The sequence below is a fragment of the Hippichthys cyanospilos genome, chromosome 11 (assembly GCF_059441005.1).
Source record: "Hippichthys cyanospilos isolate Australia breed blue-spotted pipefish chromosome 11, RoL_Hcya_1.0, whole genome shotgun sequence".
Classification (NCBI taxonomy): Eukaryota; Metazoa; Chordata; class Actinopteri; order Syngnathiformes; family Syngnathidae; genus Hippichthys; species Hippichthys cyanospilos.
This window is the reverse complement of record NC_142379.1, coordinates 5,735,503-5,748,896: the sequence shown is the minus strand read 5'-3', so window position 1 is coordinate 5,748,896 and position 13,394 is coordinate 5,735,503. Positions and strand designations below refer to the sequence as shown.

The window sequence follows — 13,394 nt, the reverse complement described above, 5'->3', positions numbered from 1 at the left end:
GGGCTCACAATTTCTATTACCTCACCCACCATGTTGAAACACAGAAACCATTTGCAAGACCCCGACGTAGCGAATGAAACCGTACTATGCAGATTAGTATAGCAGCATTTTTTTATGTGTAGACAAAGCCTCCAAGTCAAACTGCGGCGATAGCATGTATAATTTGAAGCCTGCCCGCCGCAGTCACTTCCTGTTTGGTCGAAACTTCATCTTGATACTGTTAAAAAAAAAAAAAAAAAGTAGCTGTGATGCTTTTGGGGGTTTTGTTTGAGGTTCCTTATAATGCACTTTTTTGTTTTCTTTAATCGAACCGCGAAAACATAACGTGATTGTCAAGGCCGAGGCGGGTGACCACATAGAATAAGAAATGCGTTGGTTGATACATATTTACTGATTATTTTCACGTTTTACCTTAATGTACTCTGTTTTCTCACACAGCGTGCATCATTAAAAAAGGATGATAACAACTGGTCTATAATGTAATCCTAAGATGTATTTTACCAAGCAATTTCTCTTATCTTGATTCCCTTATATTAAATTGCCTACGGACCAATAGCAGGCCGCGGATCGGTGTTTGAGGACCCTTTGTGTAAAGTATAGTGAGACATGAGAAAAAAAAAAAAATAGCAGTAAGGTGATGGCTTTTACCGTCAGTGTAAAAGTGACATGTTGGACTCAAGTAGTCCACGGAGAGCGCGGTAGTCTTTTACGACGGGACCCCCAGGTCATCACTCATCTTCCCTATTGATTTTCTCTTTTCGTGTTCTCGGGGGACAGGATGTCTCAATTGGTCCCGCCTGGTGTGGGAGTGTGAGCGACAGAAAAAGAGATGAAGATGAGCGAGTAACGCCGAGTCTACGGAAGGGGCGGGGGGGTGACCCGTGACCTTCATCGTGACCCCGGGGGTCACAGCGGAGGTCAGGGGTTGTGTGAAAGTGCCACCGAGGCGATTCACTGCTACTGCCGGGCGCTGATGATCTTATGCAGCCGTGCCGGCCTGTCTGGCGTGATCAGCGTTGCGATCCGCCCGCGGGCCCCCGAGGGCCACACTTCCGTGTCCTACGCGGCCGCATGAGGCCCCGCTAAAAGCACCTCACAGGCACGGCCAATGAGCTTCAGGAGAACGGGGACATAGGAGGAAAGTGCCAAAGCTAGACGGCAACACAAACAATATGTCCTTTATTTCATGTTTTAAGGGGACGTGCAGCATTTTGAAATAGTGACTTCAATACGCATAAAAATTTCAAGCAGCGCTTGCATGCAAATAGTTCAAGTGTGAAATTAAATAGGGAACATGTAATATTTACGTTTCTCTGCCAATGATCAGACAGTTAGGCTGGGTGAAGATCCAGCACCATTTTGAGACTTTGTACTAAGAAAATCTAATGAAATAAAATCTTCGTTCCCCACAGGTGCCACGCCCCTCGATAATGAACAAGGCAGAAGGTAAGCAAAGCTGCAAGTATTGTTCAATTACGCAGAATAACGTCAGCCAACATTGATAGTTTTCGATAAGCAGCACAAGGCTGATTGCTCGGCGAATTTGATAGCCGAACTGACAGTCGAATGCTCCACCCTGGTTGCCATGGAGATGAAATCCACTCTTTCACGATGCGATGACGTGCCTCCAACCTGAAAATTAAGAACCGGGTTAGAACCTCCAAAATGTTTTAAATTGCTTGAAACTTCAAACACCCTCAATGATTTGGGATTTATTTTTTCCCGCTGGAAATAGATTAGCTTTTTACACCTATCGAAATTAATTTGGGGGAATTATGTCAAACATAAGAAGTCGCATGAAAACGTCTCAAGGTCCCATACCCAAACTTCAATAAGAAGTCGGCCATTTTGGTTTGAAGCAGCCATTTTGTGGGTAAATTCTCTGAAAAGATCCCTGGAGGTTTAGAGAAAAAAAAAAATCCACCAGTTTCTCCGGATCAACAAAAAATTGGGTCGATGTGTCCATCACAACAAGATACATTAAAAAAAAAAAAAAAAAATCTGCCGCCCACAAATCAAGAGGAAGTCGGCCATTTTAGTTTGAAGCAGCCATTTTGTGGGGCATTTCCATAAAAAAAAATGGAAATCTGGAAAATTTGAAAATAAATAAGCCCACTACTCCAGTTTCTATGAATGACATAAAATTGAGTAGTAATTTTCATCATAAGACGCATAAAAAGTTCTTTAATACTCAAAGTTGAACAGGAAGACAGCCATTTTGTGGGAAAACGTCACTTTTACCGATCGCCATGAAAATTAGCGATTGGTAAAACGTAAAAACAATCACGTCACTCAATCACTCAATGTACTAATTTCAGCAACACAAGCAAAAGGGTGTGTAAAGTGGTTGTAATTCTTTACCCTATAGCGAAAACTAAAACACCGGCCGTAAATTTTGAAATTATTAATATTACTACCTTTAAATCTACACGAGCTAAACACTGTCAACAGAATTTTTTGGTTTTGGTTAACTTTGGCTTTGACTTACTGAAATAAGTACATCATCAAAAGTGGAAAATTGAAATTTGATTCCAGGTCGAACAGCCGACCATTTTGCTTTGAACTACGTTATAATTTCCCCTGTTTGAACTAGTCGAGAGTAAGCAGTAAAGCTGTCAAATGAATGCAGTTTGAACAGGAAGCACATCAAAATTTACTTATGAATGGCACTCAAAAAAAAATTCTCACCGGATTTGCCTGTCTTGGCTGGTGCGGATACCAGGCGTGTTCAACTTGTATTGTGGGTTCATAACAATTTGTAGTTGGATGGATAACTGAGACAAACTTGTTTGAAAACGAATGCCCCCCCCCCCGCCCGCATCAAAGCAAAGGGGTAAAAGTCGAACAAAGTGACGCTCTGGAAAAATACTGCAGTGGTAAAATGTTAGTTGCACCGCATGAGCGATTTTCACAGTTCTAAGGTTTAGGGGTTAAAATCCCGGCTCTGGTTTTTCTTTGTGGTGTCAGCAAGACGCATGTTTGGAATGTGAGAGGAAGCTTAAAGTGACCACGAGGATCAATGAAAAAGGTTACACCTTTTGGCAAAACGTACTTAAGTCATTTGTCATCTTAGATGATCAACATGTTGTTTTTTTCCAGTTGCGTCAACGTTTTTAGAGCAAGGCTCTTTTTTATTATGTATTTAGTATAAAACCCCAACTGTAACAAAATCATATACACACATTCAGTTCGATGTTAGGAAATACACCGTGTGGCTTAAGTCCAACCCGTATTTCAGGTTTGACTTAATGATAGACTGCATCATAAGTCATGCGGGCCTGTGTAACAAGGATAACATTTATCAGTTCGCACACAACATTTTGGACTTGAACTTTGCTTGTCAGCAATGCATAACAGGTGAAGCCGACAATGTCATGTAGTTACAAAGATGCGGTATCGATGCTATCGCTATTACCGTCTTATTAGGCCCTCTTGGAATCGCTATCCTTCTGACAAAACAATCACATGTTTAACATCCCTGAAAACATTTTGCAAGCCTACAGGACCCCCATAAAAATCAGGGATCCCTGGAGGGGGAGGGGGGAGGGGCTCTGATCGACACCACATTGGGTTGACAGTCATCCTTTGGTTTAAAGTAGCTATTATGAGAACAAATTCAGAGAAAAAAAAAATCCCTAACGTCAACCCCGGTTTCACCAATCAACACACAATTAGGAAGGCATTTATATCATAACAGGAAGCATAAAAAAGTCTCAAGGACTCATGCCCAGTATTCAACAGGAAGTTGGCCATTTTGGTTTGAAGAAGCCGTTTTGCGAACAAACTGAGAAACGATCCCTATAAAATTAGAAAATAGAAATTTAACAATTGATAGGAAATTAGGTGGGTGTGTCTATTATAATATGACACATAAAAAAGTCTCAGGGGCCCATGTCGAATAATCAACAGGAAGTCAGACATTTTGGATTAGCAGGCATTTTCGGGGCAAATATCACGAAACAAATCACTGGAATGTTAAAAGAAAAATTAGACCCTCACACCAGTTTTATTGATCCACACAAAATTGGGTAGATCTGTCCATCATTACAGGACACATAAAAAAGTATGAAGGACCCGTGAACAATATTAACAAGAATTCAGCCATTTTGGATTGAAGCAGGCATTTTGAGGACAAATATGAAACAAATCAATGGAAAGTTAAAAGAAAAAAATAACCCCTTACACCACTTTCATTGATCGACACAAATTTGGGTGGATCTGTCCATCATAACGGCATATTAAAAAAAAAAAAAGTCCGAAGAACCCGTGGCCAAAAATCAACAGGAAGTCAGCCAATGAACTTTGACAAACTCTTCTGACATAATTTGCCGGTATGAGCGGGTATCACAAACAAATGAGTGATACTATTTTTTGGGGTTTGCAGAGCAGAGCAAGTTTGAAAATGTTTTCAGTTTGAAATTGCGACAGCTCCTTCCTCACTGTTCATACCGTTAACTCTAATTCCGTGGTTGTTTTGAATGAAAAAAAAAAAAAAACGATAACTGGTGTCTTAAAATGATATATAAAAGAAAGCGCGGCTATTTTCAGCTGTTTCACTTATGGGAGCAATGGGCGTCATTCATATGAAAGGGGGCATAAACGGCTTACAAACCCCAAAAGGTGCAGTGAAAGAGGGGCATTATCTATGCCACATTCCGCGTGTTATTTTTAACAGGAGGCCAGTGAAGCACAATCGCTGTTTGGAAACAAAAATAAATCTGGAGTAGTATATTTTTGCTGCAGATGGAGCCGATAGCCAGACTGCCAGCTCTGTGTGGCTTGCAAAAAAAAAAAAAAAAAGAAGTAATTTCACCCAGACGGACCTCACAGCACCCTTGACACACCGAAAAAAAATATGAGATGTTGCAGAGATAAAGCAGAGCAGCTATAGGGCCCCAATACGGGCAACGTATGGCACATATAGGCCAAAAACGGATTGGGTCGCAACGCCATTTAAAAAACACACATTTTAATCAAATTAAGCTCTCATAGGAACAAAAAAAGTGTTTTCATGAGGCTTTTACCACGTAATTAAGAATTCTAGCACACGGTGGAGGCGCGGTCAGCGGCAGTGACGCCTCAGGAGCAGCTGGGGGTCAACCATGTATAGCTGAAGGTCAGTTTGACAACAGCGACATCAAAATATGCGTAGTGACGTGCACCCACCCAAGGACTCGGTTATATGGGTATATATGGCCATATTCAGCACTTTTCAGGAGGGCTGAACCATTTTGACAATTTATCTAAATACAGTACCCCCCCCCCCCCCCCTTTTAACAACTGTGATTTAATATGCAATATTATATTATGCATTATTTTATTCAAGGTTGTATTTAAACTTTCTCATACATGTGGACTGCACTTTTTAAGCACTGAACTTGCAAATCAATAAATCAGTTTACATAAATATATATATATATAATTTATGAAAATGTACATTAAAAAGTAGGCACTATTGGAAAATGGACCTGACGATTGCTGATGTGTTTCTTGTGCGAATCGTTCAAATATATTTGCGTACGCTCAGTAAAGTTGGTTCATGTCCTGTTGTTTTAAAAATGACCGCCATCAAATTTTTGGCCTGCATATCTCCTTTGCTTTGGTCAAGCTTGGTCAGGGGTAACCTCAGCTAAAGGTGGGTTAAAGGTTACTTCCAGGGACCTTTCCTCGGCATTTTTAGAATTCTTTCCCTCAAGCACTTAGTCACGGATCATCTTGCGAAGACAGGAATGGAAAGTTCCTCAGCAAAAAACAGAATTTGTAATGGCCCAGAATTTCACTCTCTATTTATTTATGTACGTGATCTATCAATTTGTCGATCTCGCTAACTACAGGAAACTTTGAAAAGGTACGGCCCCCATTAACAGTCTCTGACCAGCCCTCGTACTTTTATTGACGGTGAAATAAACATACTTTTATTCTGATATGCACATGGGTGCAAAAAACAAGCTAGCAAAAGCTAACTTGTGTCTGCGATTTTGCTATAATTTAGTCACTGTTCCAAGCCTTCTAGCAACAATTTTTCGCAAATAAAAATGACAAGTAACAAGTAGTCAACAGTTTCAGATTTTTCAGATTGGTTGTCAATTTTACGCTTCACACTGATGACAATTTTTGGAATGTTTTCTTTGAAATTATACTTGATATTAGTTTGCATTAGTTATGTAATCAAATAAATTAAAAAGATAATTCTAACCACCTGTGCGCAGCATAACACACACATAGATACTTTGATAGAGGCTCAGCTCCTCTCATATTTTCTCAGTACAGCGGTTATATTTTAGTTTCCTCAGAGGATAAAAAGATATCAGCCTGTGAGTATTCATTGTTCTGTGTATAGGCTATGCGTTGCAGCACTATTTGTGTTTAGGTATTTGTCATTTAAAGGTCACAACATTGCCACAGACAATTTGACACTTTCATCAAGAGATTTACGTCACTCATTAGTTCGTTCAATTTATCTCTATTTTCAACACTACGTTAATTCCCATAAAATCCATATTTTCAACGAGCTAAAGAACATTTATAAAGACTATTATTCCATGTTATGCCATTTCTCAAAATCATTCTGCACATGCACTTTTTTTCGAATGTCATTCTACACGATTCCTATCCATTCATTATTTTTCCATGTGATTGTTATTATTATCCCGTCATTACAGCGCTATAGCATAGATATTGCCATTTCCAAGTTTTGATGTGACCTTTCCTTGTCGTATCTGATAAGAGACTATTGAATAATACACATAACAAAACGACCCTGAGGAGAAATTTTGGTGTTGTAAAAATAAAAAAAAATGGTTCGGTATTTACCTGTGTATTGATAAATGCTACTTAAGCAATTATAATGGCGTTATTAAAGCGACAATCCCGCCGCTCGACTCCGTTCCTCCGACAGCCCTAATCCAGGCAAGGGGCGGCGGGACTCCAGTCCGGGTTTCCCCGCCGCCCGCTCCCCTCCACTGAACTCCAACCCCCGCGCGCTCTATCAGCATCTCATTCCTGTCTCAATATGTCTCAAGATGGCGGCCAATGCAGGATCGATGTTTCAATATTGGAAGCGCTTTGACTTACAACAACTACAGGTCAGTGGACGCTCTCTTCGGGCTCGCTCGGCCTCGCTTCCGCGAGGGGCTCGCGCCTCTCTCCCGGGCGGCTTTAGCGTGTGTTTTTATCCCGCTGCCACCTCGTTCGCCCGTTTACGGAGGGGGAAAGAGCCCGGAGAGCTCCCCCTCGCATTGATGAAAGTGGCTCCTCTCGCTGATCAGAAATTGATCCTCTTTGTTCAATTCCACATCGATCGGACCACTGCGACCGGGCTACCGGCGGAGGCGACGCCGCCGGGATGCGGTGAAATAACAAAGCCCCCCAAGCTCCGAGCCCCTTCGAGCCGCCACCGCCGAACGATATGGGCCAGCGCGGGGAAGCTTTTTCGCCTTGGCCACCTTTTTATCGCGTGTTGTTCAACTTTTAGTAGCCGTGGTTAGCCCGACGCTTTAGCCGCCAGCAGGCTACCTCGGCTGGGGAGGGAGGGGGGGGACACACACATACACACCAAGTGGCTGTGGTTAGACGGTGGCGCTGTGGGGGCACCCGACGTGGACCGTACACTCGACAACGCTCACCTTTTGGGGCGTTTTGGAGCAAATGAGCAAGTTTACTTGACATGTTAGCGAGCTTTTCGGCTAGCGGTTCGGAGGCAGTTTGACGTCAAGTGGCGGTTTGCTCGGCAGTTTTATTCATCACTATTTAACACTTGTTCTTCCTTTTTTTTTGTTTTTGGATGCTATAAACATTTACGGTGGTAGTTTAATGAAATTCTAAAAATGCTTGTGGAATTTTTTTTTCTTTTTACGATGAACTCTGGAAACGTGCGCGCGCGCGTCACTAATCGTGACGTGCGCGCGCCTGCAGAACCGGGGCCGAATATTGGGCCCAGTGAGTGCGTGTGAACGGCCGCCTGTGTGTACATGCGAGCCGGGTTGACCTATCACAAGACACCAAGACAATGGCACTGTTGTGTGTGTATATGCGTCTGCCCCCCCCTTCTTGTGGCATTTAATGTAGCTGGACTTCCAACTTGATCACTATTAGAAGAATCCCGCCCGGGTTATTAACATAAAGTGGCGTTTTCTAAAGACTTTTTTTTTCTCCCCCCTTTAAAATTTGCATGGGTTCAGAACTTTTAATTTGGGTCACGCAGACAAAAGGACAGTGGACAAGTCTTCTCGGTGGCCTTTGTGTTGCACTTATGCCACATCATCAAGGCTCCACTTCTCCTATTTATTTGATCCTACCCCTGCCCCCTTGTTCATGCATTATGTAAAAAAATGTGCCTCGCTATCGGTCTCCCTCCCCCTTCCTGTTCGCCATCCAATCTCTCGCTGCCACCCTCCCCTCCTCCATTTTTATTTTTTCCTCCCCTCGCTCCTCACTGGCCCTTCACCCCGCTCTCACCCATTTCTCCCTGTTTGAACTGTGTGAATTTGTGCGGGATCAGTCTTTTTTTTTTCTCTCTCTCTCTCTCCCCCCTTCGCTCTCCCCTCCCCTAGTAGATGGGCTGCCAGCATGGACAGTGAAGGCAGCGCCAGCAGCCAGGACATGAAAAATGCATCGCATAAGTTTGTGATAAGGCCCTGGGTAATTATGGCAAAGGCCCCTATCACAAGCGATTAGTCAGGACAGTGAATCTGAGCGTGTGCAAAAAGGCTGGCGCTTGGCAGGCCTGTCTGCGGGATAGGAATCAGTCAGAGCTGGTGTGTGTCTGTGTGTGTGCGTAGAACTCCTCAGAACGTTCACTGTCTATTATTGATGACATCTTATTTACTCTCACTCCCACCAAGAGGCTCCTGGAGGAAAGCCCTCACAGAAAATCCTCGTTCACTTCTATCTTTCTGCACATTGTAGTGGATTATGCTGTGTTCGGGAATACTAAGAAGTGTAAAATTTCACACCTACGTCTAGGAAAACTGCATAGGAATGTTGCTCAAAGTTCCCTCTGGCAAACTGGCTGTCCCTTGACTTTGCTGTTATGTAGATACTGTATCTGTCACACTTCAAAATGATAAACTACAGCCTTTGTTTACGAAGGAGTCTGTCATGTGTTTCTCTAGGCTTCAAAACAGATAGTGAAGACATTTTTGGTTCGAAAGTGGTGACGTAACCCAAATTTGTGCCTAAGTGCTAACGTGCCGTCATCCGTCTCTAATCGGTTGCTCTCTTTTGTGAAGGCACGTTCAGGCTTACGGGAGATTTTAACAAGGTGTCGAATTTAGTGCTGTGACATTTTCCTTTTCAAATTTGAGACCAAATTAATTGGAACATGAAACAACACATTGCTTTTGACTCTTTTGTGTGTGTGTATATATATATATATATATATATATATATATATATATATATATATATATACACATCGTCACTAGAGACACTATGTTCCGGTAGATGAGCAAGAAACAAAACGATTCATGTTCCACTATCTATCTTTTGACGATCCTGAATAAAACACAGTGACAGATACCACTACAAATATACTGTGTAGTTCCAAAGTTTCGAAACCCAGACATGGATGGAACAGCACTCTTTCAAGTCTCTTTCCCAATTCAAAAATGCTTTGTGCTGGTTAGGGTTGTACTTGGCTGGAAAAAAAAAATATTTCACGAAGAGTATGTCCTTTAAAAAAGATTGAAAACCAATGTATTAACCTACGCTAATTCAGTAGCTAGGTCGTATTTACAGCATATTTTTGAATGCTATGCATCTCAAGATCAAGTACCTTACACACAAATGAATAGGCTGACTCTCAGGAGAATATTCATCAATAAAATAAACGCCACGCTTCTACGTCTGGAGCGACAGAGTTCAGAGAGTAGCTAAACGTGTATGTTGTCATCGGCCACTTTTATAAAAAATATTTTTTTTTACTGTCGTCCTACCCACCCTCGAGAGACATTAATAGGAAGCGTGATATTCATGTTTATTACACTACGACAATTAATATTTTGCAAAGCCCTCCCCAGGAAAGAGAAATCATCCCACCAACCATGAATAAGATTATTATCTATAAAAATTGTATAAATATACCTAAAACTATCCTTTTTAAAATTGACAAAAGGCAAAAGCAGTATAAACTGAATTTCAACAACTGTTTGTCTAAGCATAAAAAATCCCAAGTGCATCAAAGTGCCTGGAAAAAAAAATGCTAATCCTTATTTTATCTCAATTACACTTCACATGGCAAAAAAAATCAAATAAACTGAATTTCAACAACTGTTTTACAACATTTATACAACATTTTTACAACATTTTTACAGATTAAAGGTTTGTCTAAGCATAAAAAAACCCAAGTGCATCAAAGTGCCTGAAAAAAAAGAAAAATGCTAATCATTTTATCACAATTACATTTCGCATGGCAAAAAAAAAAAAATTCCCTGGGGTCATCCGCCCCCCCCCCCCCCCCCCCCCCCCCCCCCCGCCCCCACTATTCGGGAAGCACTGCACTACGACAACTGGCGTTCCCACAATGTTGAATTGTGCAACTCTCGTAAAAAGTAGACACGCATGAACAGTTGCCGTGAAAATTATGAACATCTTCCGGTTCAGACCAGAAGTGGCGTCCATAATTCACGCCAAGGCTGACGGGGCTCAGAAATGAGGTGGATGACTGCATTCCAGAAGACTGCTAAGAGGGAAATTGACCTCCTATGACAGAGGGAAGCGCTGAGATATACCGCCACAAGTCTCACTCGTAAACTTGATGCACCTCAATTTCCACGATGAAGGATTTTGACGTCACAGGCGGCACCCGTGCAGATGGACCGAAATACTTTATACGGTTTCCAGACACACGAGACTCTCAACGTTATTTTTGTCCGTTTTATTTCTCCCACGATTTCAATATTTCAACTTTGGACTAACCCTAAGCCTCACATTCTAAACGTTTGTCCCCGTGTGAAATATTTTGGTGGCCGTGACAAAGTTCGCCGGCGTCAAATTTAGTGGTTTTCGACATGATCGGCTGTTATGTTCCGCTAAAAGACATAGTTATTGCGGCCAACCGCATACTGTATTTGTTGTCTACTTTCAACTGGAACACTTTGAGGTCGGACCTCGGAACTTCCAAGTGGGATATTTGCGACTTCTGGAATGCAGCGTAAATCATCGCTGTCCAATCAAAACTTCGTTTTTATGCTGATTTAGATGTTTTAAGATGATGAGATTCTCCTACATGCCAAAATCAATTTTCAGCCAAAGGAAAATGATTGGTTAGGGTTTTTTAAACACTTTTTGACGATATATATTTGTTGTAAAATTCTAAGAAATTCTCTTTTCGTCTTGGTATTGATCTAAAGTTCTAAACAGTCTTTTAATGTAATCAAATGGTATTTTTTCACATTCTTTTTTCCACAAATCTTCATTCTAAATTTCTGATTTTCTATTAATAAAGTTTGACTGGCTTATCTTATTGTTTAAGATAATGCACCCCAGCCACTACTGTCGCTTCTATTCTATGCACCTTATAATGCGGTGCGCCTTTTATATATGGAAATAGTTTTCGGATTTTCCCCCAAAAAAAGGCCAAGATTTATAATTGTCACAATACCAACCATCGTGCCAATAATTGCATTTGGGTAATATGTTGCCAAATTATGGCAAGCGGATGAGATCATACAACACTTTTACGCTGATTTGTGCTTGTTTTGAGTCGCGCCGTTTGGCACACCGCTTTTCACGACTAGCGCCGTCTGAGACTATGACGTTTTAGACGCCTAGCGCGACTGACATTTTTAAAAACGCCAAACGTTGTCTGGACTCCCGCGTTTTACTCCTGATGCCAACCGTGGTTCCAAACGCCCCTCTCAAGGCTTTCTGGCGTTTTTCAAATTATACGTCGGATATCTCGGACTATGCCAAGCGTAAAAAAGTGCCGTAAAAAGGCGTTCTATGGCGCAACACAAAACAGACGCGGGTTAGCATTGTGTGATCTCATCTGTTGCCCACCTTTGGCAAGCGTTTTCACACCTTTGGCTAGTGCTATAAGAAATGACGCCTCGCGCAAACACGTCAACGGAGAAATACCAACCGACCTCAATCGATGGACGTAAACCCACTTCAGTCGGTGTTCAGTCTGTATATTTTTTTTTCGGAAAAAGTGCTATTAAACTAAGTTAAAACAACCACGGCGTTGCGCAGGTAAACAAAGTATTTTCATCGATATGCCAAGGTTAAAATCAAGTCATTAAATTGAATTCTGCTCGTTTGGTAATAAAGAATCAAAGCATTCGGAGCTTATCGCAGCTTTTCTCAATCAAAACAACTGAAGCAAAATAGGAAAAAAGCTTTAAATGAGATGTATGCTTCTTGTGCTAACGCTGTCTAATAAATGTGACATAAGGTTGTTATCATTGGCGCGCCGCAGCATTTTTATAATTCCGTATGTGCTGCGTTTCTTTCTCACGGCCCGTTATGTCTTAACGCCCAATTTTGGTGCTCGTTATTCTTTTGATGATGAAAATCCAAGCCAACCTAGATGTCATTCGCTCTAAGCCATCACAGCCTTATTCCTCCGGCTCCAGCTGCTGATGTTCATTAAAATCTTATTTGATCAGCGTGTCCCATTCCCCCCGCGTGAGGAACCGGCTAGGTGGTTGCTACAGGACAGAGAGTGCTTTGAAACAGCGTCGCGAGCTGTTAACTTGTCTTCTATGCGTGCAGGGTTTTTTTTTTTCCTCCTTTTTTTTTCTTTCACCCCTTCCTTTATGCCCCCTCCCGCCGCACTACTTGAAACACAAATGGGTGCAACAGTGATGCTTTTAGCAAGGTCTTGCACACTTGCAAAATGGATCAGTGATTCAGAGATGACGGCAGGATGACTGTGAATTACAGATGGAGGAGGTTTTAACGACTAATCCCTGTCCGTCCATTACCGAGCGGAGTTTCTTTAGAGGAGCTCATCAGTCTTTTCTCCTATTGTTGTTGGGTTTTTTTTTTCTCCCCTCTTTTTTTCATTTGACCCAGTCAAGCAGTTTGCTGGGAACATTGTGTCTTTACTTAGGAGCGATGGGAGATTGCGCTTCATCATTGGCAAGTCCTAATAAGATATGAGATGCCAGTATGCTTTGGATTTTTCCGCGTAACCTTGGAACGGTTGGAAAGAGAACGTTAGCGGTGTGCGATTTATTAGGCCTTCTTCCGGCCTCCGCAGCGTAGAACTTTGTTGCCGGGTTAGGCAAAAGTCGCTTCATTGTTCGAGTCAAAGAAGAAACTTTGACATGTTGACATTATGAGACGAGGACATTTTCCTCAATATATCTTGGACGTGAAAATGGCCGTGATCATCGATTAAGTGTGAACGACTTCTTTTGTCTCTTGTGTGATTAATGTTGGTTGATTAA

At 41.8% G+C, this 13,394-nt stretch overlaps 1 protein-coding gene and 1 long non-coding RNA gene across 3 annotated transcripts in view; one reads left to right on the top strand and one right to left on the bottom strand.

Annotated features, from left to right (window-relative positions):
* Positions 1 to 1,152: 1,152 nt before the first annotated feature.
* On the bottom strand, positions 1,153 to 2,800 carry LOC148415579 (uncharacterized). Its single transcript, XR_015867128.1, has 2 exons — positions 2,689 to 2,800; positions 1,153 to 1,632 (listed from the first exon to the last, which is right to left on the bottom strand). It is a non-coding gene; the product is annotated as an uncharacterized LOC148415579 (long non-coding RNA).
* Positions 2,801 to 6,951: 4,151 nt separating this feature from the next.
* cux1a (cut-like homeobox 1a) overlaps positions 6,952 to 13,394 on the top strand; it is an 89,515-nt gene continuing 83,072 nt past the window's right edge. For both annotated transcript variants that reach the window (XM_088426860.1, XM_088426859.1), the window contains exon 1: positions 6,952 to 7,085. In XM_088426860.1, the coding sequence (XP_088282986.1) occupies positions 7,023 to 7,085 (63 nt within the window). In that variant the 5' untranslated portion in view covers positions 6,952 to 7,022. The remainder of the gene's footprint in view (positions 7,086 to 13,394) is intronic.